The sequence below is a fragment of the Schistocerca americana genome, chromosome 4 (assembly GCF_021461395.2).
Source record: "Schistocerca americana isolate TAMUIC-IGC-003095 chromosome 4, iqSchAmer2.1, whole genome shotgun sequence".
In the NCBI taxonomy this organism is placed as follows: Eukaryota; Metazoa; Arthropoda; class Insecta; order Orthoptera; family Acrididae; genus Schistocerca; species Schistocerca americana.
Window position 1 is genome coordinate 512307233 of NC_060122.1, and position 25222 is coordinate 512332454.

General features: G+C 45.6%; 1 protein-coding gene across 1 annotated transcript in view; it reads right to left on the minus strand.

Moving 5' to 3' along the window:
• LOC124612449 (kalirin) overlaps positions 1–25222 on the minus strand; it is a 1731149-nt gene that overhangs the window by 1357628 nt on the left and 348299 nt on the right. The window contains exon 3 of the mRNA XM_047140672.1: positions 10220–10412. Within this exon, the coding sequence (XP_046996628.1) occupies positions 10220–10412 (193 nt within the window). The remainder of the gene's footprint in view (positions 1–10219; positions 10413–25222) is intronic.

Here is a 25222-nt window from a genome sequence, read left to right on the forward strand (position 1 = left end):
CATCACGAGGCAGGGAAAATCCCTGACCCCGCCGGGAATCGAACCCGGGAACCCGGGCGTGTAGAATATTTCAGGGATCATATATACGGGCAGCGACTGTCTTCCCTCCAGGGATACCACCCGCGAATGGAATAGGAATGGATTTGGGGTGTGTGTGTGTGTGAGGGGGGGGGGGGGATGATACTGCTACACAGTGTACCATCCGCCACACAGATGCACATGTAGATCAGGGTAAGCCGTATATTTCGTACCTTCAGCTATCTCCCCTATTTAATAATTTTACACAGGCAAGAGTGAATTTGTTCTGTAAGGCAACTGAAGAGCTCCTCGTGGGAACCGATCATTGGCTTCAATTCCGATCGCCGCCCGTGGGCTGAGACTGTTAGTGGCTGGGCGGGACAGACTGCGCGCCTGTCGCTGCCTGCGATGTCCCTGTGGACGGAAATACTCCAGTGCGGCGCCTGGAAGCATATGCGGTGTCGGTTTAACACAAGGCGCCGCCCTCCATAAACAACGACAGCTTCCGGAGCGACTGAGAACGCGGCACGCTTCCTTTAAGATCCCCCTCCCGTCGCTGAACATAACCGACTATTGATGCAAGCCCCCCACACCACGCCGGTACGTGTTTACCGGCAGTTAATCAACCCGTGCACACCGCTAGAGCTTCACATGTTCTGGCATCCCCTATGAGAGTGTCAGCTTTCTGTTTGCGCGTGAATAGGTTGGTGCATAATTTAATCTTTTCCAAATAAAAGGGACTACACGTATAGTTATGATTTACAAGAAGACACCAGACCCTGCTGCAGGCCGATTTCGACACCCTTCGGCATACTACTCTGAGGTCGCTGTAATGAACCTGTTATCGACATTGACATAGGCAAGATATTGTTCCCATGAATTCCAAGACGTTCAGCAAATACTTTAATTTTATGGTTCAAATGGCTCTGAACACTGTGGAACTTAACATCTGAGGTCATCAGTCCCCTAGAACTTAGAACTATTTAAACCTAACTAGGCAAAGCGTTTCTAAGGAAGAGATATTTGTTAACATCGATTGAAATCTAAGTGTTAAGAAGTATTTTGTGAAGATGTATGAAGTGCAGACGTTGTATGAAAATGAAACTTGGACGATAAACGGTTCAGACGAGAAGAGGATAAAATAGAAGCTTTTGAAACGTGGTGCTACAGAAGAACGCTGAACATGAGATGGGTACATCACGAACTAATGAGGTACTGAATAGGACTGGGGAGAAAAAGAGATTTGTGGCACAGCTTCACTAGAAGGAGGATCGGTTGATAGGATACTTTCTGAGACATCAAGGAATCATCAATTTACTACTGAAGGGGAGTGTGAGGGATAAACACTGCAGAGGGAGACCAAGAAATGAGTACTGTAAGCTGGTTCAGGAGGGTGTCGGTTGCACTAATTATTCGGATGTGAAGATCCATGCACAAGATACAGTAGCATGGAGAGGGGCATCAAACCAGTCTCTGGACTGAATACGATAACAACAACAGGCAATGCTGACGACCAGGTTGTCAGGAGATGAACATATAATTTCCACATGACACACATCCGTTGCTCTACATTGTAAAACATTTTTTACTCATTTTTGTTTTAAGCGATTTCATTCCGGAAGCACGTGGCGAGACTCGTTTTGCTTTGGTAGATCCTACTTTTATGCGACTATTTCTCTTTCGATACGCTAATGAGAAACAATTAAATTTGAAGTCCGCATTTGTCGGATTATCTGTCGTACTGGCGTATTCTGCTGATACGATCGTTAGCAGACTCGCTAGCTGTAAGTTACAAGTTATGCGAGACACGCGTTTGTGTGTACGCTTCAGCTATCAAACTGCACCTCCCCTTCCGTGCGGAGGCCGTTCACAAAGGAAACCCCAACACCACAGCTGTACCCTCCCCTGCCTCGCCGTCTGGGCTGGCACGGACCAAGTTGTTTTGGGCATACTCTACGTCAGTTTATGATACCACAGGATTACTGTTGTCCCTTTATGTTCATTCTGCAAACCTGAAATTGTACTTTTCTCTAACCTCCTACCAGTCGTCTTAAAGTTGTAATTTTCATCTCGAAAAACATCTACATGTGATATCAGATACATCTCTTACTTTCAAGAAGCATTGCATGAACTGCAGGTCAAACGTTTCCACTAGGAACGATCTTCTACAGGAATAGGCCGGATAACAGTGAGGTAGTCAACCTGAAACTACACGAACGTCTGCAACGGCACTACGTTATTCTGCAGCAGGGTATGCATACCCTGTTTGGCATAGTTCAACACACGCCAAACAGGTGGACATAGCTCTCAATGACACCTGCAGAATCGTAACAGGTTGCTTGAAATCCACTCCAACTGAACGGCTTTACCACCTCGCAGGGATAGCACCACCTCCTGTTCGAAGAGAAATAGCTGAGAATGAGGAAAGAAAGACAGTGGTGCAGGAGACAACCTATTCTTTGTATGGGCACGAACCGAACATTCAACGACTAAAGGCAAGGAGGAGTTTCCTTAGAACATCGACGGCACTTAGAACCACAGCTAGAAAAGCTAGGTTGCAACTGTAGAGTGACCTACCTTCCCGATAGCTATAAAAGAGTTTCAGAAACGCTACCTTCTGGCTATGATGAGAAATCAACGTCTTGGAAGTCTTTGAATAGACAGTTAAAAGGTTAATTTGGCAAGATAAGACTACATTGATCTAGACGATATCCAATGTGACTGTGGTGAAGACCACACTTCATCATATGCCTCAGTGCAGACAGTGTCCAGCCTCTTCCACAAAAGATGAACTTAATCAAGGAACAGAAAAATGTTTTGGAAGTGGCCAAGATTTGGTAAAAAGTAATACAGTCGTAACTGTGCATTACATGTATGTTTCTGAAAAGGGAATTTAAAAAAAAATCTCAAAAAATATAGATGCGTAATTTATTGTTTGGTTATCTGCAGGAATATCCGTGTAGTCCTGGCACACACTGAAATTCCAGCGCCACAGTATCTTAACATGCCACTACAGGACCCAAAACAAAATGTGGAACCCATCTCTACTTTATCAATCGCATGCAGCAGTGCTGTGGCGCTAGAATTTCAATGTGTTCAAAGACAAACGACATGTACAGTCATGGACAAAACGAGCGAGACCCCTGGCCTTTTCGTTATACTGATCCGCACAGCTTTAAAGTCTGCTAGCATAACAGGCAAGGCGACGTTGTGCTACCAACATACTATGCACAGGTGTGAAATTGACAAACTATCCGAACTAGCTACGCTTTCGATCCAAATCACGTTTACAGGAATGAAAATAAAATCCATTTGCCTACGCACGTGGTAATTCAGATCCCAGTCCCAGTATTAATGTCACCGGGTTTTAGAAATGCGGGCATTTCCATTGCTAGCTAGCTTAAGAAACACTTCGGCTAATGAACGTTCTCTGGCTGTGGCGAGTCTAATGGAGAATTCGAAACATTGTAGAATACTTTTGGCAGCTATGTAGCCCTTTATTTCCTGGATTGTTGCAGAATCATCCTACTGAATTTACTCGCTAATAACAGTATTTTGTTATTTCGATAAACATCCAGAATAATTCTCACATAAGCGGTGACATAAAGGTAAAAAAAATTCATAATTTTGAGACCATAAAGCTCTATGCAACAGAAGCTGCAGATAATTTTGCCATTTTCATTGCGAAATTGCCGGCTTATTCATGCCTGGGGTAGTAATAGAGGGCTGTTTGCCTGGGTTGTCTGCTAGCGTAGTGAAAGGTGTTTGCTACTGCAAGTGAGGTCTGGTTTGTTTTCCGTTCTAATCTCGATGGAAGCAGATAGACTATCAGTAAAGCAATTTTAAGAAATTCTCGCGCCCCCAATACGTTTTATTGCTATCTTTATTGTGTACCGGCGCCCTATGGATGTAAATATGAAAATCTTGTAGAACTTCATACTTGTTACTGCCTACTTTACCGCTTCTGTCAAAAATTAAAGTCACTTACGTGTGGCACTGAATGATTTTTAACTGAATTTCTTTATGAATCTTCACGCATTGCTAAATTTGCACACTTTCATGGTAGGTCAGCAACGATAATCCAGTATGACTGATCTGAACTTTGACACAGACCGTTTCGCGGCCGAATGCGCATAATATTTTGCTAATCCGTAACGACCTGGGGTACTTTGTCTTACTAAAACACTTATGTTATCTCGACAAGCTGAAATTCTTCTTTATTAGTACAGTTCATACTAATTAGCGTTTCTTCTTTCATTTATATCTTATATTTACATGTTGTGTTTAACACACTAATCACCATTAATATAGTCTCACATGATTGAAAACAGTCTAACAAAGTTCGGATGGTTGGTCAATTTCACACCTGTGCATAGTACATTGGTAGCATGTCGTCGCCTTGCCTGTTATGCTGTGTAGCAGACTTTAAAGGTGTGCGGATCAGTATAACGAAAAGGCGAGGGGTCTCGCTCGTTTTGTCCACGGCTGTACCTGCCAATAAAAAAAAATTAATTATGCAACTACGCTTTTCCGATAATTAGTTCAACTTTACCACTACCTATCAACTTTCTATCTCGGTATTCTATTGACAATACCGTCTTAAGAACGACTTACGAAATTAATCGTCTCCAATGGTTTTAGGACTAGATTTTCAAACAAACTGGGTAAAAAGTTTAGGTGAACACTGAGTACTCTAGTTTAAGATAGGCAGTATGAAGGAGCAACTTTATGCACCATGCACGGCACACATTTGATAAGCGCAGCCACTAACCGTTATGCAACCCGAATACGGTAGATTAGGAGGAGCAAGTGCGAGCGGTTAGCTGGCTGTACGCAGATGGGACTGAGACGGGAGTTATGACCCCGTTATCTGATGGTGGGGGACAGCAGTCGTCGTTGTATGTAGGGCGGCCAGCAGACAGCCGTCGGGCTGTCTGGGATGCGTGCTCTGGCGGGAAACGGTTGCCGTCTTTATCTGGGCGCGGACATCACAACGAGCGAAGACGGCCGCCGTAAATATCATCACTCGTTGAGGCTGTCAGCCCACCAGCCTCGCTCTCCCTTCTCGACAAAACCTGCGCGCGTCAAGTTACATGCGCACGCGTATCATCACTCTGCCGCTTCGTGTGTGTCTGCCTGTGGCAGTTCGGTAGTGTTGGACCACTACGCAAAGCAGCACCGCAGCGACAGCTCTCTACACAACTACGAAACATACTGCAACGTTTGGCCCCATAAGGGAAACAGTCTGGGTAAGGTGTGTTCATAAACTCACAGAGTAATATACAGTGTCGTATCAGAAGTATAGTGATATCACTATGTAATGCGGAATTGACCATTGTATGCGAAGAGAGGCGGACCCTACCTCCTCGAACGTAAAAGGAGGCGGGGGGTATTGTGTTATGAGTACAGTCGCAGTAACATCAGAATCTCTTTACTACGAAAACTTAGTGACTTCGAACGTGGACTAGTCACTGAATGTCACCTGAGTAACAAATGCATCGGGGATATTTCAACCCTTCTAAAGCTGCCCAAGTCGACTGCTGGTGATGTGATTGTGAAGTAGAATCGCAAAGGAGTAACCACAGCTAAACCAAGACTAGGCAACCCCATGTACTAATGGACTGGGACTGAAATCAGAGGCCAACAGTGTTACCACAGTCAAGCTAGCACAAGGGCTGTGCGTGGACAGTTAAAAAGAATGGGGTACAATACTCGAACAACTCGCCATAAACCACACATTTCTGTAGTCAGTGCTAAGCGAGGCTTCAGTACTGTAAAGAGCGAAGTCATTGGACAGCCGATGACTGGAAACGAGCGATTTGCAGTGATGAATCACGCCATACCCTGTGGCAATCAGATGGATCGGTTTGGGCTTGCCGAGTACCTGGAGAACGTTATCTGCCATCGTCTGTAGGGCTAACTGTGAAGCGCGGAAGAGATAGTGCTAAGGTATAGATGTGTTTTCGGTCGTTAGGGTGTGGTCCTTTTATTGTGCTTAAGAAAATACTAAATCGGGATATATTTGAAAACATACTACGGCACTGTGTACTAGGTACAGTACAGGAACAGTTTGGTGACAATTATTTTATTAGCATGACACTGTACCCAGTCATAGAGCAACATATGTGAGGCAATGCCTTGTGGACAATAACATTCTTGAAATGGACCAGGCCTGCCTAGAATTCCGTCCCAAACTCAATAGAACACTTTTGGGATCAGTTAGAACGACGACTTCGCTCCAAATGCCAGCATCCAACGTCGCTACCTTCTCTAGTTTCGGCTCTTGAGGAAGAATGGGCTCCACAGATACTCAAACACCTCACTGAAAGTGTCTGCAGAGGAGTTAAAGTTCTCATAAAGGCGGAAGATGGACACACCCCAAGCCAATGTGCACTAATAGCTGTCCAGATGCTTCTGATCAGACATTCTAACATTTACTGTCCTCGACTGTCCGCTCGTCCTACTCACTGCTGTGGACACTAAAGCTATTTTTCTGCATCCGGGCCACCGGTTTTTTTTTGTAAGCTGACTGACTAGTGTTTCACTAAATCTCCTAAAGGGCCTGCAGTCTTGGCCGACTAGGTCGATTTCAAACGGGATTAACTTACAAAAGGCAGTGCTTTGCGGCACATGATAGCAATAAACTTCTAAAGGTCCTGGCAGAAGGCACCAACTTACAGTAAATGGTACCAGCAGGAGTAGGGAACGGGCAACACAAATGCCTGAATTTTGTTGCTGAGGTTGGCTGAAGAGCTAAATGTTGAATAATTTCGTGGAGCGGTTTTGGAGATATCGAAATCGAGGTCGGCGAGCAACCCTTGCTAGGGTAGGAGGCGAGTCTGGTGCCTTCTGAGGCAGAAGTGATTCTTTAAAATTATGTAACATTTCTGATTTTGAGAGACTGTAATCCTTCAGGATCCATACAGTTACGTTTTCTGTAAAAAAAAAAAAAAAAATGACACACCTTGAAAGCCCAACGGTACCGACCGGTGGCCGTGTCATCCTCAGCCCGTAGGCGTCACAGGATGCCGATATGGAAGGGCATGTGGTCAGCACACCGCTCTCCTGGCCGTTGTCAGTGACAGCTGCCGCTCTCAATCAAGTAACTGCTCAATTGGCCTCACAAGGGCTGAGTATACCTCGATTGCCAACAGTACTCAGCAGATCCGGACAGTGACCCATCCAAGCGTTACCCAAGCCCGACAGCGCTTAACTTCGGTGATTTGACGGGAACCGGTGTTACCACTGTGGCAAGGCCGTCGTCGCATGTTTTCCATACGGAGAGCTAAAAAATGTTCGCAAGTGCGTTCCCTTAAATGGGCATAGAATTGTAAGTGAGTCATTTTCAGTTGCCCAGGCAATTATTACGATTTTGTAAGAGCAGACGTGTTCGGTGGGCAGTATTCTTACATCAGACTGCGGATCCAGCAGGTAGCTGGAGGTTGTTTCTATAGGTCAAAAGCCACACAAAAACACCAATAGTTTGTCTCGATGTTTCCCTGTGACTTTTGACCTAGTTAATTTTCATTGTATTCTTGTTCTGTCTTTTTTGGAGATCGTCTGCAGTAGCTGCTAGGCGCCAGCAGGAGGCGATGTATGAACTGGAAGCGGTCGGGTCACGAGGTCTTCCCGAGAGCAGGAATTAGACTGCTGATATAAGCGTAGCAGCGCAGAAAGTAACACTGGTCCGCCGATAAACGTTTCTGACCAAATCAGCGGAGCAGTACTTGGCATACTTCGTCTCTAGCGCCGCACGTCACGAAGAGCGCGAAGATACTGGTCGTAGCCGCGAGAGCGACTTCTCCACACGCCATTCAAGCCTCGAGGACTGACGAAAAGAACGTTTCAACAGGTCGCCTCCAAAAGTTACACAGATATTAAATATTTAATTAGTTATATGCACTAACACCAGCAGTTTTTCATCCTCCCATCGCACAATTTAGATATCTTTATAAAAGTAAACTCAACACTGGGATTGTCACAACGCTGTTCCACTTTACCTGGTAACAAAAGTAGAGCTGGTCCCTTTCCCTCATAGTCTCGCATTGTACTACATCAGTCTTTGCTTTCTGCGCGTGACGTAAACAGGTTGAAATCGCCAGCGATATGCAGTTAAGTCCACGAGATCCGTGACGCCACACAAGCACTGTTCTTCAGCCGCCTCGCCACTGCAGCCGTGCTGAGCGGCACGGCACGCTCCAGCAATTAGATTGAAGAGCAGTGAAAAATCAGACACACTGAAACCTTACTAATTAGACCTGCAGCCTAATTGGATTGCAGACGGAAAGTAGGAGCTCCAAGTTCAAATTTGGTCTGGCACAAATAGCCATTTCTCAAGAGAAACGACTATATCGCAGTAACTGTATTACTGGAATGATTCCACTGAATTTCTTGTACCCAGAAACACTAAATTACCAATCTATTACTTAAAAAGGAGTATTTGTCTCTTCGTCTTCTTTGCCATTTCATCCGATTACGATGAAACTTCGGTGAGTTGTTTCTCTGGGGGTAAGAGAGTAGGAGTGGAGGTGAAAAGGGGGATGAAATAAAAGCTTACCACAGGGAGGTCTGCATCAATTTCAGTCATATTCTGTACAAACAAGACTCATCATTTGTATAGTTCTTTGTATAAAAATATTGTGGAGGTAAATGGTAATATACCCCAACCATACCTCCGGGTAGGGCTGTGAATGAGAAGACGTGGTACGCAAAAATATTCGATAACGACCGAAATCAGTATAAAATTCATAGTTTTCGGAGTCGCTAGACTTACTGGTGATAGTCATGATGAAGTTTCATCCGTACAATTGGGGTTTTATGTGTGAGAGTGAAAATACGGTGACACAGCAGCGTATCTCTGTAACTCCGGTAGGAATTTCTACCAAAATTTGCACACGTATCGCTTGCCGTCTGGAAAAATGTGCTGTGACAGTAAGACATTCCTAGCTCCATTACGGTTGTTGGTTCAGGGTCGAAAGGCGTGACATAAGAGCATACCTCAGGAATGCCTGTGGGCAATTTAAAGGAGATTTGCTATATACACGACTCATCATGTGCGTAAAAATATTTCGGGCTTAAGATACCCCATCGACCGCCGGTGGTGGAAGTGACGACGAGAAGGAGTGACATGCAGAAATGTGCGAAACCAACCTGTTGGTATTTCTTTCCCGCTATGAGTTGACTTGAAATACTTTAAATGTATGAACCGCAATCTCTCTTATTTTTGTTATTAACAGCATTACGCATTAACCACTTCGTGACAATGACCGCTGCAGCGAGTCAATAATTTTGCCAGTGTGTTCCGGGAACAAAGATCATGCCACACGGTTCAATACCACAGATACATGGTGTTAAACAGTAGAGATTTAGACTCTTCCCAGCAACAGTTGTTTTCCTGGAAACGACAATCATTTAGAGCCTACCGGAGAATTGCATGTTTCTTCAGAATTCAGATGAAACTGTAGGGGAAATTCGCTAGAGATACGGATGATTATAACTACGGTGTTTAAATAAGTGTCCAATATTTTGAGAGATGGTAGTACTAACCAAAACAAAAAAGAAATTCCAGTAAACAAGGGCTCTAAAGTGCGTACCGTAAGAGCTATGGGCACTTGTTCATCTTCGATACTATGAAAGAGATCTTTTCTACTGCAAGCTCTTCGCTTTTCATCTTTTGAGAGGACGTAGTGTGGACCAAAACAAGTAAAAAAATGTCCAGTAAACAAGGGCTCTAAAATGCATACCTAAGAACTATGGACACTTGTTCCTCTTCGATACTGTGAAACACATCTATTCTATGGAACAATTCTGCTGAATTCCTCTTCGATACTGTGAAACACATCTATTCTATAGAGGTATGCATTTTAGAACCCATGTTTACTGGATTTTCTTTCTTTTTTGTGAGTACTACTACCTCTCTGAATATTGGACACTTTTTTCTAACACCCTGATTATATATGCGTTCGAGGGAGAAGCCGCACACAAGAAACTAGTTAACTGTAAAGAACTAGAATTCGAAGCCCATGCACTTGTCTTTGATATTAGGAACTTTCGAATGTGTTAGGTCTCTTCAAGACCGCCTTCGCTGCTGTTTTACACAAGTGTCCCGACGACAGGCTGCCACGCCAGCGCTCGGAACGTACTACACTGCTAATCCGTAACTCCTCTGTGTGTCAGACGGCCGGGCTGAAGCTGTACTCACCTCGAACTTGTACTTGTGGCTGGCGAGGGACGTGCGCTGCTTCTGCCAGAAGTTGTCGGGCTTGATGATGCAGGCGAGGTGCACGGAGCCGGGGAAGTGCTCCTGCAGCACCTTCAGGATGGGCTTCACCGTGCTCCAGGTGGCGCCGCGCATGTCGATCACCACCGTGAAGCCCTGCTCGCGCACCTCCTCGCTGCAACACGCCCGCAACAATCGCACTGTACTAAGCGTAAACACCGACTTACGACAAACAAAACTCTGCAAATGATTAACGGGGTCTGTCTCCTAGTAAAACAAAAGTTGCAGCATTCTGAGAGTGAGTTTATTCACTGTCTGTCAAGAGGCGAATGACTGATATTTTGTGTATCTGAAAAATGTGAACACTAGGCTATTGACACAGTTTGTATTATGCCCACGTCTAATCGTCTCTTACCTTTCGATTACATTTCGTTTTTATGTGACTTTCTACCCACTTCACTGCCACAGATTCACAATTCATCAGGAAGGAATGGAGGGAGGGAGGAAGGAAGATTAGGGTTAAATCTACCTTGGGCGAGGGGGTCATTAGAGACGCATGACAAGCTCGGATTAGCGAAGTATAGTGAAGGAAATCGCTAGTGCCCTTTCAAAGGTACCATCCCGAAATTTACCTTACGCGATTGAGGAAATTTCTCTGCCTCGTGATGACTGGGTGTTGTGTGCTGTCCTTAGGTTAGTTAGGTTTAAGTAGTTCTAAGTTTTAGGGGACTGATGACCGTAGATGTTAAGTCCCATAGTGCTCAGAGCCATTTGATTGAGGAAAACACGGAAAAGCTTACAATGGAATACCCGAACGGTGACTTGAACAACAACCATTCCGAATACCGTTTGCGATAGGCCTAACATTAAAATATGAGGGTAGTCGGAAAAGTTTCCGACCTCAATATGAGGATAGCAGCGCATGTCAACAATAGTTGGGGGATTTGTTTGTGCATGTGTAGCAAGCCACTAACTAAAATTTCAGCTATTTTGAATGCGCAGTTGTTGTTTTACAGTCGTTTCAGTGAGTCGATGCGAGTGATTTTATGAAAATGGACAAAATCGAGTATCGAGTTGTCATTAGATGTTTGTTTTCTGAAAGGCAATACTCCTATGCAAATTGGACACAAGTTGGACATGCGTACTGGGACTCTGCACTATCATTTACTACAGTGAAATTTCGGGCAGCTGGATTTAAACGTGACCGCACCAGTTTGGATGACAATAAGTGTTCGGAACAGCCAAAAACTGCAACCACTGACGACAACAGCGCAGAAATTCACCAACTGGTGCTACCGAACAGTCAGATTAAGGTGACAGAGAGAGCGGAGGCTATGAGCACATCCAAAGAATATGTTTGTCACATGATGCTTGAAAATTTAGGAATGAGAAAGCTGACCGTCACCTGGGTGCCACGATTTCTCACTTTGCACCGATCCTTGCCTCAGCGGTTGCCATGATGAAAATCCACGAATTGCGGTTTTAACTGTTTGAGCTCCCTCCTCAGTTGCCAGATCTAGCCCCAAGAGTCTTGTTGTTGTTGTTGTTGTTGTTCCCTTGATTAAAAGCCGAGATCGGAGGACAAAAATTTTTCAGAGAAACACACTAACTTATTTTGACGATTATGGGGGGATGTATGTAAAATTGGTCAAAAATGTTGAATTTTTTTTCCACCCCAGATAGTTCTGTAGCATGTTAAAAGTATTGTCTGCAATTTTCAGAGTTTATTTCGTGCTACGTACGACGTAAAAACCATCTTGTTTCAACCAATGCACAGTGCCACGCCCCATTTTCTACACGACATTGTCCTTGTTTACGATATTTTATTATTTTCTGGTATCAGAGAGGACATCTATAGAGTACGAAAGGCGATTAATTATGATTTATTAAAGAAATGTACACACTGTGTAACACAAAACCCGAACGAAAACTTTAATAATCTCGTTTAAAAGAGACGCCCGAAGATAATATTTTGCTTATCTCCTATTGTTAAAATTTCCTCTTATGATACTTGCCCGATGTTCAGTTATGGCAGTACTGGAAAAGTGAGGTCTATTATGAGTCAAGGATTTGCTATACGTTGCTCAACTGTAAACTTATTAAAGAAGACTGATGATGTGCGTATTGCTTGCTGGTTCTGAGATTGCAGTGAAGAATATTGCTAAAACGACATGCCAGAAGGACCAGACTAGAAAAAAGGGCTACATGAAGACCAAAAAAAGACATTTGTGTGGGAATAGCAAAACTAAGTACCTGTTTCTAGCATAAATGGTTCAAACAGCTCTAAGCACTATGGGACTTAACATCTGAGGGCATCAGTCCCCTAGACTTAGAACTACTTAAACCTAACTAACCTAAGGACATCACACACATCCATGCCCGAGGGAGAATTCTAACCTTCCACCGCAGCAGCAGTGCGGTTCCGGACTGAAGCGCCTAGAATTGCTCGGCCACAGCGGCCGGCTCTGGTATAAATGCTAAGAAAATCTTTTTTCTGCATTTTCCACAACTTTCATTTTTCACGGTGTAACGATCATCTTCTGCTGAAGCATTGCAGATAAAAAGGTGAAACATGCCACAGACTTTGTACATACTATATCACAACTTCCTGTAGTACAAAATTTTTCAATGTGCATTACTGTCAAATTCTATAAATTTTTGTGAAATAAAATTGTTACGTACCATACACGTAAATTTAAGTAATTGTTGCGACAGTTCTAAGACTAATATTAAGAAAGTGGTACACAGACTTGTTTATCTAATTACTAAGATTAACCAATGACATTTTGAAAGTGGTAAATAAAGTAACCATTGACAATATGTTCCTTGTGAGATGTAATGTGTTCCAAAAGTATCCAGCAACGTCCTGACCAAATTACTTGATAAAACACACTGAAAATGTCGATATTATAGCCAATAACATAATGACAACAAGTACAAAGTTTCGTTCAATTATCTCTCGATGAGTAAAAGTTTATACACCGATGAGGCAAAACATTATGACCACCTGTTTAATAGCGTATTGTTCCACTTTTCAAACACAGTACAACAGAGACTCTGCTTGCCATGGATTCTACAAGTCCTTGCACAGGATTCCAGAAGTATGTGGCACCAGACGTCCTCGCACAGATCAAGCAATTCCCGCAAACTACGGGGTAGTGGTTTACCGGCACGCAGCTGGCACCCGATATGTGTTCCAGTGTGTACAGATTAGGCATATTTGCTGGCCAAGACATCAATGTGAGTTCACTACGATGACCTTCAAACCACTGTAGTACGATTCCGATATTGCAACACATACAGTTATCCTGCTGCACGATGTCATCTCCGTAGGGGGATGATGCTTCACGCCTGAAGCGATGCAGGTGATCCACAATAATGTTCACATTGTTCACTTTCGTCACGATGCCTTCGATTGTCACCACAGATCCCGTGGTAGCCCAACTCAATGTACCCCACAGCATAATTCTGCCCTCATCGGCCTGCATCTGTGGCGCGGTGCATGTTTCGTGCAACCATTCGCCTGGATGATGGCGTGTAAGGACCCAACCATCGACATGGTATAACAATAAATACGATTCATTCGATATGTTTCTACTGATCCATAGTGAGAACTCAGAGATGCTGTGCCCACTGCAGTCATAACTGACGATGTCGTTGAATCAACACAGGAACACGTACGGGTCGTGTGATGTGGAGCTCCATGTTCAACAATGGCCTTCGAACGGTGTTCTCCGAAATACTTGTACCTGTACCAGCATTGTCCTCTGTCGTCAGACCTGCCACAGATCGCTGCCTATCCTGGATGACTCGTTACTTCACCACCTTTCAACCAGTTTCCATAGGTCGTCACGACGGCATTACGCCACAACGCGACCAGCTTCGTCGTTTCAGATATTCTCGGTTCTAGTCGCAGCGCCACAAGTGCCCTTTGCAGTCGCGCGGTTCCGGACTGAGCGCCTAGAACCTCTCGGCTACGGTGGACGGCAGGAAGTATTTAACCTCGCAGTGGGCAGTGGTCATAATGTTTTGGCTCGTCAGTGTACGTATGCGCGTATTTTCTCACACGTCCCACCATAAGGGTATGCGTGCACCGTCGGGAGAAGTGTATAGATTTACAAGGAGATTAAGCTGAAAAATAAAAGTAAATCTGAAGAAAAAAGTCTTATTTCTTTGTTAGGTCGGAAACTTTCCAGACTACCCTCGTATGTGCTAAAAAATGGGTATTACCGCAAGATCGAAGTGTGCGGCCGAGTACTCCTCCCATAACGAGAAATGACTTTAAAGTGGAGGACGGAGATTGTGCGCAGTATTCTGATAAGGGAGACGGGAAGATAGACACAAGAGAGGCGACTGTCCATTTCGGGTCCAGAGTGCGGCGGGACGGAAATTTCCGAGTTAGTGAACAGTGCTCTTTAGAGAGCGTAACAGAGCATAAAAAGTTTTTTCATTAGCGACTTGTACGTGACGATGCGGTGGCGGAGGCGGCGCCGCGCGGATTACGCGCCCGCGGAGCAACTTCCTTGCAGATGTCTGCTGGTGGACCGTCGCGACGCGCCTTTGGGCGCCGAATATAGCGGCTTTAAGTGTGTCAGGATGCGCTTCCTCCTACTCGATACGCGCCGCTCCTACAGTTTGTTTGAACTTCTGGGAGTGTCAGCGGCTAGAGGACACAAACAGAAACGTGAGGTTTCTTGTGTCGCTTCCGGTGCCACATCTTTATATAAGAGGGCGCACAGCTAGCGACTAAATTAAGCTGCCGGAAGACATGTCGGCACGGAAAATGAGTACCGCGAACTCGTCTATTTCTATGAGTATACTGCGATTCATTTTCTGGAACACACCACGTTTGACCCAAGCTGTGTCCATTTAATGTAGCTGCGATTATGTGGTGCTAAGTGAACTGTTGTCATCATCGCGTAAGCATCACTACACTCAAGTAAGACAGTCACAATGTTGCCTTGAATACCACAATCTAATGCAGACCGTACACTGATCAGCCAGAGCATTACGACCACCCATCTAACTGCCGGTACATCCACCTTCGGCAAGGGTAACAGCGGTGACGCGCCGTGGCTTGGAAGCAATAAGGTCTTGGTAGGTCGCTGAAGGGAGTTGTCAACACATCTGCACACTCAAGTCACCCAGTCCGCATAAATTCCAGGAAGGGGGGCGATGAGCTCTGACGCCAAGTTCAATCACATCACAGATGTGTTCGATCAGGTTCAGATCTGGCGAGTTGGGAGGGGGGCTAACACATCAATTGGAACTCGCCACTGTGTTCCTCGAACCACTCCATCACTATCATGGCTTTGTGACATGACGCATCATCTTGCTGAAAAATACCACTACCGTCGGGAGCATGATCGTCATGAATACGGTATATGTCGTCTTCAACCAGTGTACAACGCTCCTTGGCTGTCACAGCCCCGTGCACGAGCTCACTGGACCCGTGGATGCTCAAGTGAATGTTCCCCAGAGCATAATGTAGCCGCTGCCAGCTTGTCTCCCTCCGGTGATACAGGTGTCAAGGAGCTCTCCCCATGGAAGATGACAGATTCGCGTCCTCCCATCGGCATAATGAAGAACGTATCGGGAGTCATCATACCATGCAAAGGTCTGCCGCTGCACTAACGTCCAGTGTCTATGGTCACATGCCCTTTTAAGACGCACTTGTGCTCTGCCCAGCATTAAAGTCTGATCTTAGTTCCACCACAATTCACCGCCTGTCCTGTCTGCCCAGTCTACGATGTCCGACATTTGTAATGAGGCATGGCCGCTTAACCCCACGACGTCTGTCTGAGGCTTCACCTAGGTTTCGCCAAGTGTTGAAAACCTCATCACAGTACTCCTCGAACACCCGGCAAATCGTCCAGTTTTCGAAGTGTTCATGCCAAGCCTCCGGGCATCACAATCTGCCGTTCGTCAAACTCAGAAATATCGCGTGTCTTCCGCATTCTATACACCGACAGCACGCTCACTGATACTATACGCACCGAACGTGTGTGACCAGCAGTCATTCCTCGCAAAGTGACGCTGCTGTCTCCTGGACGGGTTTTTATCGATAGTAGGTCGATGGGCATAATGTTCTGGCTGATCAGTGTATGCTCTTTGATCTTTTCCAAGCGTGAAACGATACACCGAGTCAGTAACTGGAACGAAAGAAGGAAGAAAGAAGAACCCTACAGCTTATCGTCCAATCGAGATCGAGACCATGACGAGATACACAGAACTTGCTCAGTTCGAGAAGTCGGGGAGCGGGGGAGGGAGGGAAGGAGGGAACATCACAGCATACGCCTGTGGTGATTTACGGAAACACAGTTATCTGAGGTAAGGTTATTGTAGAATACGAATTATAGTGTAACTTGACTTATTACATAATAAACACACAACATTGCTGGAGCCAAGATGGATCGACCCTTTGTTTTTGTACACTATAATCTCATAAGCTTAAAAACTTTCATTTTTATTACTCTGCAACTGTTTCCGACCTTGAGGTCATTATCTGCTTGAATTTGACGATGTCGTGCAACACGTCAGGACTAGATACATGAACTGCCACCCCAACTTGTGTGTCATATCCATAGCAGTCCCTCCCTTTTTTCGCAATAATACAAAACGAGCTGCCCTTCCTCGAACTTTATTTGGTGTCCTCCGCCGATCCTTTCTGATGCGGATCCCACTCCGTACAGCAATACCCCAAAAGAGGGCGTACAAGCGTAGTGTAAGGAGTCTCTTCAGTAGACCTGTAACTTTTTTTTAAGTATTCTGGAAAAAATCGCAGCCTTTGGTTTGCTTTCACCGAGATATTATCTACTTAATCGTTCCAGTTTAAGTTATTAATAATTGTAAGCCCTAAGTATTAGATAAATTTACAGTCTTCAGGTGTGTGTGATTAATCTCTGAACTGAAATTCAGCGGATTCCTTTTAGTACTCATGTGAATGACTTTACGTTTTCCATTATTTACAGTCAACTGCCACTTTTTACACCATACAGATAGCTTGCCTAAACCATTTTACAATTTGTTTTGATCATCTGATGATTTTACATGACGATTAATGAGACCATCATCTGCAAACAATGTAAGAGGGCTGCTCAGATTGTCTTCTAAATCGTTTATGTAGATCAGGAACAACAGAGGGCCTATAACACTTCCTTGGGGAACGCCTAACACTTCTTTGGGGAACGCCAGACATTATTTCGTTTTACTGCAAAACTTTCCGCCAGCTATTGCGAACTGTTACCATGCTGAGAGGTAATCATGTATCCAGTCACATAACGGAGATGACACTCGATAGGCACGCAGTTTGATTAGAAATCGCTTGTAGAGAAAGGGGTCGAAACCTTCGGGAAATCCACAACTATGGAATTGATTTAAGGTCTTCTGTCGATAGTAGTCATTACTTCGTGAGAACAGAGAGCTAGTTGTGTTTCACAAGACCCATATTTTCGAAATCCGTGTTTGCTATTTGTCAAGAAATCGGTTTCTTCCAGGTGATTCATAACATCCCACTGCAAATCGACGAAGTGGTAAGGGTCTGAAATTTAGCGCGTTACTCCTATTTTCTTTCTTGGGTATTGGTGTGAACTTGTGCAATTTTCCTGTCTTTGAGTACGGAGTTTTCTATTATTAATTTCAATGCCCGTAGAGAAAACACACACACACACACACACACACACACATACACACACACACACACACACACACACACACACAGAGACAGAGAGAGAGATGCCAGATTTTCGTAGTTACGCTTCTGCAATACGACAGGTATTGGCTTCAACAAGAGAGACATTGGCGCCGCGCATCTAGTCCACCCGCAGGACAGGCGAGGCTGCACGGCTGTACCTTCATTAGGCACGTGCTTCCCGGCAGCGCCCGGCGTGCTCCAGCCCCGGGCGGCAGTCGATTGAACGGCTCGGCCAAACAGACCACCGGTGCAGGCGCCTTGGCTAATGGCCGCATCAGACGCCACGCCGGCCGCTTAGCACGCCCAATTACTGCCTGTCTCTGATCACAGGGCCAGGGGCTCTGTCTTCTCTAAGCTGACGCGTCTCTTCCCCAATCTCCGCTACAAGGGACACAACACCTCTGCTGACACCGTCTATCAGGCCACTTACTGGGGTCGAGATGACACAGAGTCACCCTGCGGCGTTGCTCAGTAGAACGGCAGCGACTTAGAGAGCAACGACACAAGACGGCAAAAGTTCTTGTTGGCAGAAGAAATGCCAAAGTGCGAACAACGCAGAGACGACGAGAAATCGGCACATGGAATGGTTGGTACACAATTTCTGTGCATCAATAAAACCGACATATGTCTGTGTTAGGGTTATCAGAAGTGATTTACTTCACAAAAAATTTACTTCCGTCAACGATCGCACTGTACAATTTTAATTACAATAGCCATTTGTCAGCGTGGAGTGCGATCTTCGCAGTCCATACAGTATAGGCTTCCATGACTGGTATTAAAATCCTCGGTGATATTTTTTTTCACGGGCATTAGACCGTAGTCTGCTCCATTCTAAGGCATATTTCTGGGCCTTATGTTTCGTCTCCTAAAATTTGAAACATCATCAGACGCTATGTGATTGTGTCTCCAGTCAGCATTAGGAGATGAAACGGAAAGTGTAGAAATATGCTTTAGACACACTTAAGCAAAATGAACAAGGTCATTTTAGGTGTTGGTTTAAGTTACCTTAAGACCGACAACACGTCGTCTTAAACCCCTCAACGAACTACAGCCGACTCATCTAGTAACATGTTATTCTCGAGCAAGTTGAGACGAAGATTCGAAGGAAAATTAACAGCTTCCGTGTTTTACTATGGCAGAGTTTATTTCCCTGTAATTGTGACGTGGGATCGATCTGCTGGCCGTTTTGGAGACGCAAGATGCCGCTCGGTGTTAGCCGAGCAGTCTCAGGCGCTGCAGTCATGGACTGTGCCGCTGGTCCCGGCGGAGGTTCGAATCCTGCCTCGGGCATGGGTGTGTGTGTTTGTCCTTAGGACGATTTAGGTTAAGTAGTGTGTAAGCTTAGGGACTGATGACCTTAGCAGTTAAGTCCCATAAGATTTCACACACATTTGAACATTTTTTTTTTAGAGACGCGAGAAGCAGCATCGGGCAGAAATGTGCTCTGTAAAGCCTCGAACTGATGGTTTGGTTTTCTATCAATGCACGTAAAGTATGCTGCAGTGCAGAAACAGAGAGAGTTGCGGTCGGGGGCTATAAGGCCGGCTAAAGTGCTTGAGATTTTCTTAACAACTTGTACGATGGAAATAAACTTGCGAGAAATTCTGGCGGGTAGCAGCACATTCCAGGAGAGCTGTTAGTGGCGGGAGAACGTCAACAATAAGAATGCTTGGATTCTGCCCTTGTCGTTGATGTCTGAAATACCTGAAAGCTTAAGCAGTTTTCCAGGGCCGTTGTTGACGCTCAAAACCGGGAAACCTATCGGCAGCTGGCGTGAGACGGGAAACTCTCCATCGCGCCCTCCGCAGATTTAGTGGTTCGATGGCTCAGTGGACAGCCCGTCAAAAACTGAACAAAGATCAAGCATCAAAATCGGGAGAAGATATACTGACAGTTTATTGTTACTATTTTGCTTTATTTTTCACAGTGCAGTACACCTTCATCCTGTTTTCATGCTTGATCTATATTCATTTTTGACGGGCTGTCCACTGAGCAGTTTTACCACTAAATCTGAGGGGGGTACGATGGGAGACGGAGGAGGCGAGTTGCGAGCTCTGTGGTGGCGTAGTCGCTCTTTTCCACACAACTCCAGAAATGTTGCAGTCTGGTGAGAGGACAAGTGTTTCATACCGTCTTTGTGAGCGGTGTCGTAATAGCGGTAAAATGACTGCATTTTCAGCACACAATAGCAATTTCATCACTGCAAACACTTGCTTTAACCGCTGCGGAGATTTGGAACATCCACATCGAGTGTCACCAAAATTACTGCGTGTGTAACGTTAGTCCATTTATTATTTTTCAATCAGATATCTCCATAGTAAGAGCAACAGCTATGCTAATGCGACGTTTAGCACTGAACAGACATGAGAGTGGCACGCACAGTAAGCAGGAATTCGCCGAAGCAGAGTCTCGTAACTGGAGCGCCACTCGTCGAACGTGTTTCATTACAGAGACTGCTGCGGAATTTGCCGCTGTTCACTGCGAACGCACTCCGACAGGAGCTTTATCCGCACTCGAAATAGCAACGTAGTGTACAACCCTCGCCGGAAGTACCCCTCCGTCATACTCACTTGATGAACCTCTTTATTATATTGCCATGATGACAGACGCCTCGACAACGAGTCCCCTTGATTTTGTTCACCGCCAGATCTCTGTAGACAACCTGCAAGCGCCTATGAATATCTGCGTTGTTCTGATTTTCAGCCAAAAGGAACGCAATGATAACTCTCTGTCCGCAGCTCGTGGTCGTGCGGTAGCGTTCTCGCTTCCCGCGCCCAGGTTCCTGGGTTCGATTTCCGGCGGGGTCAGGGATTTTCTCTGCCTCGTGATGACTGGGTGTTGTGTGATGTTCTTAGGTTAGTTAGGTTTAAGTAGTTCTAAGTTCTAGGGGACTGATGACCATAGATGTTAAGTCCCATAGGGCTCAGAGCCATTTGAACCATTTGATAACTCTCTGTTTTGACTGCACCTCCGTTGCAACCGCTTCTTTGATGGCTACGTATAGCGCCGGTATGTGTCGGAACTTCATGAAAACACAGGGGCTGAAGCGCGAGTGTTCCACGATTCCCACAACAAATGCCGCATTTTTGCAACTGAAATTGGTTGTGAGAAAAAATGTTTTGCACTACTTATTGAACGCCCCACGTATAAGATTTTACCTTCAATCAGAACGGCCACGAAAACCAGCAAACTTACACACTATACGAGGACTAAATGAAATTCCGCACCTGAGGATTCCCTAATGACGTTGCCAGCTTTATCACACGTGGTGCATACACCACGCACGGAAACTGTACTACTGAACGAGCCTCGCCGAGAGATGATGATTATGAGAATTTGTGACGGAGACCCGGCGTGCATTAGAGAGATCCGCGGGCGGCCTCGTAATAAAGTTCCAGCAGAGTGATTTATGCGCGGGGCAGGAGCACTGCAGAGGCGCCGTGGCGGCCGCGCCGCACGCACGACAGCTTGCTGTGGTACGGTGTGCTGTGGTGTGGTGTGCGGTGCCGCAGTGCGCCCGGCATTTTTGTGCTCCTGCCAAGTGTCCGGCGAGGGCTGCGGCCGCAGACGGGCGCCCAGCGGGCCCGCCGGAGGAGGCGCGCGGTCGATGGCGCCCACGCCGCCTTCCCTTCGCGCTACAAACACGCGGGGCGTCGCGCCTATGCCGGAGGCTTCCAGCTCGGGCTCTCTGTATGTGTCGACGTCGGTTCGGACATCTCTCCCACTTCGGCGCTGCATAGCTCCCACTGGTGCCACGAGTCACAGGTACCAGGCAACCAGTGCCGAACACACCACACAACGCGACGACGTACAGGGTGTCCGAAAAGTCTTTCCCTGATTACATAAATTGAAAACTCAGGCTAGAAGTAAGATACAAACATGAAACTGGTGTCTAATTGTTTACAAACTATCAAAGTTTTTTTCACACATCAGTAAATTTCCACATGAGCACCCTTGGTAGCACATAGCACATCTAGGCGATATTCGATTTCCGTCGACACATTAGCCAACATCACAACACACGACATTTACACAAACGTTTATTGTTTCGCGCATACAAAGTGCAAATCGTTCAGGCCTTGTTGCCCAATGACAGTACACGTCGATATGACTTTGCGGTCGATATGCTATCACGTATTGAGGACAATGATGGTTATCTCAGACGAACTGCCTTTTCCGACGAAGCGACCTTTTTTGTCAGTGGAGTAGTGAATCGCCATAATGTGCGCATTTGGGATTCACAACCCCGTGGCGAGGTCATGGGGTGCACCAGAGGCAGTCCAAAGGTGAATGTTTGGTACGCGCTATTACACGTGATGGGCCAACGGTTTGGCCTCCACGCTCTCCTGACATAACCGCATTAGACTTCTTTTTATGTGCTACGTGTTACCAAGAATGCTCATGTGGAAGTTTATTGATGTGTGAAAAAAAACTTCGATAGTTTGTAAACAGTCAGACACCAGTTTCATATTTGTATCTTACTTCCAGCCTGAGTTATCAATTTATGTAATCAGGGAAGGACTTTTCGGACACCCTGCACTTCCTAGAGGGATGGTCTGAAAGGCGCAATTGTCGCACACCTGCCATTGAGAGCGGTCGCGGTCTCTCTAAATTTGTCGGCACACGGAAGAGTTATTTAACGTTGAAGATGCTCTCTGTGAGTTTTGTGACATCATTTCGTGCTATAACTCGTTTAGGAGCCATTTCGTCACGTCAAACACAAAATAAGTTCCGCGATATTTCGGCAACGTGTCACGTACAGCAGAACCAATAAGAAGCAAGAACGCTCCCTGCCTCAAAAGCAGAAATCAAGACGCCATACCGTATTTGTCGTATTCACCATAAACAGATATTCGGTGGGTTTTATTTTATAGGTTACACCCTATCAATATACGCTGTTTCTAAGCACCAGCATATTGAATGTTTCTAGAATGAATCATTATTGGCACGATTTGTTGTAATAAAACAACGGGAAACTCCATGCAGCTAGTGAAAGAAATCTCGTAGTTAAAAAATGGTTCAAATAGCTCTGAGCACTATGGGACTTAACTTCTAAGGTCATCAGCCCCTAGAACGTAGAACTAATTAAACCTAACTAGCCTAAGGACATCACACACATCCATGCCCGAGGCAGGATTCTAACCTGCGACCGTAGCAGTCGCGCGGTTCCGGACTGAAGCGCCTAGAACCTCTCGGCTACCACCGCCGGCAATTAAAGCCTTTGAGAAGATTGTAACTTACGAGGCCGATAAAAGCAGAGTTTTAGCAAACGTAGTTGCTTGAGATGGCACGATCCAGAATCGAGGATGGGATAGGAATAGGGTTCGCGGCTTGCTGTGCGATATTTTTTTTATCCACTTTCGCATTTTCTAAAAAGTTGTGGAAGTTTCCTTAGGAATTAATTGAAATAATTTCTGTAATATTTTATGTTAGATAAACCCAAGTGCGCCCTTTGTCAGGAATGACTTTGTTCGATTTGATGAACTTCTATGTCCTTCATGAGTGGTCAAGCATCTTTCATTTCTGTCTTATTACACGTTCGCCCATACTGAAGTTCTTATTTCTGTATACCAATACAGAATTGTACGCGCGTCCATTTTCGTGCACAAACTGTGTAGATTGCGACCCAAATAAAGCAAACAACTGCCGATGTAGGGAATTGAGAGCACACAATCACAAGTCAGTTGGCCGGCCGGAATGGCCGAGCGGTTCTAGGAGCTTCAGTCAGCTACGGCCGCAGGTTCGAATCCTGCCTTGGGCATGGATGTGTGTGTCGTCCTTAGGTTAGTTAGGTTTAAGTAGTTCTAAGTTCTAGGGGACTGATGACCTCAGATGTTAAGTCCCATAGTGCGCAGAGCCATTTGAATTTGACAGTTACTACTGCTTACCTTCGTGTTTACCAAACCCCACTTTGGCCAGCTAGGTCACCAGATCTCTCTCCAATTGAGAACGGTTGCGGGGCCCTCCAATCAGCTTGCAGTTTTGATGGTCTAACTCGCCAGTTGGACAGAATTTGGCTCGTTGTCCCTCAGGAGGAGATGCAACAACTCTAACAATCATCAAGCCGAATAACTGCTTGTATGAGGGGAGAGGTGGATCAAAGGGTTATTGACTTGCTCAATTTGTAAAGCTCTTTATCTGGAATAAATCATACATTTTTTCTGAATTGTAATTTTTTTCATATCTTCCGATTTCCGACCCTTTCGGTTAATGCCTACGCGGCGCGCCTTCTGTTTTTTGTCCCTTACAGTGTAATCCATTCCCCCGTTTGTAACCACGGGTTGTAAGACAAATGCCGGAAGTGGTTATCCCTTCCAAAACGTTATCAACTGGGACTAGTTGTGCTCCACTACATTATCGTCTCTACGGCTGCTAATTTCGAAGAACGTAGAGGAAAAAAGTCTTTAAAAAACTGCAAATTTTGGCTGTTCCTTCTTATCGTGTTGATATCTCAGAAAATAAAAAGATTCCTCTCTTTCCTCCACTTTAATATTGCACCATAAATCCTCGGACTGTATTATATCCACTCAGCAAAAACCAGGCGTGACACAGTAATTTGTCTTAGCGGCTCTCAGTGTCTATTTGCGGAAGTGGCCCGCACAGAACGAACCGTAAAATCGCGCCGACGTCGCCCGCCCGCGGAGGAATACGCAGCAGGAACCAATTTTCTCGCGCGCAGTAAAACCACATTACGCGGCAGTGAAAAACGGCGCCGGCGTCCCCGTGCGAAATCAAAATTCGCCCAAAGCGGCCCCGCGGGATGCGCCGCAGCGCGGCTTTATTTCATCAGGTTGCGCGCCTCCCTGCGGCGGCGGCGAGCAGTGAACAATACCGGCAGCCACTGTAGCCGGGTAATTATTCGGCGCCGGCGGCAAGACAAATGAGGCGCAGGAAATTAAGTTTGCGCCCGGGCCGGCAGTCTCCGCAGCGCCGCGCCGAGCCGCCCCGCGTCCACCTGTGCGACGCGGACTCGGGCGCGAAGATTCTCCGCGAAATTAAGACCGCCGTCGCGTCCAGCGATCCGACTACCCGTAACGGAGATAAATGGCGCTACTTACACAAACATCAGCAAAAAAGTACCCTTCCAAACGAAATTTAGAGCCGTGCTCACAGCGAGAATGTGGCGAATCATCCTCGACAAAGAAGATGGACTCTATAGCTCTGTGGTAGTCAAACGGATCCCTACCACCCACTAGTGGGCGTTCCAGCTTCCAAGGTGGGCAGTAGGCGGTAGAGATTTAAAAAACACTTTCATTAGGTGTTGGTAAAATTTTAATGTAACAAATTATTAT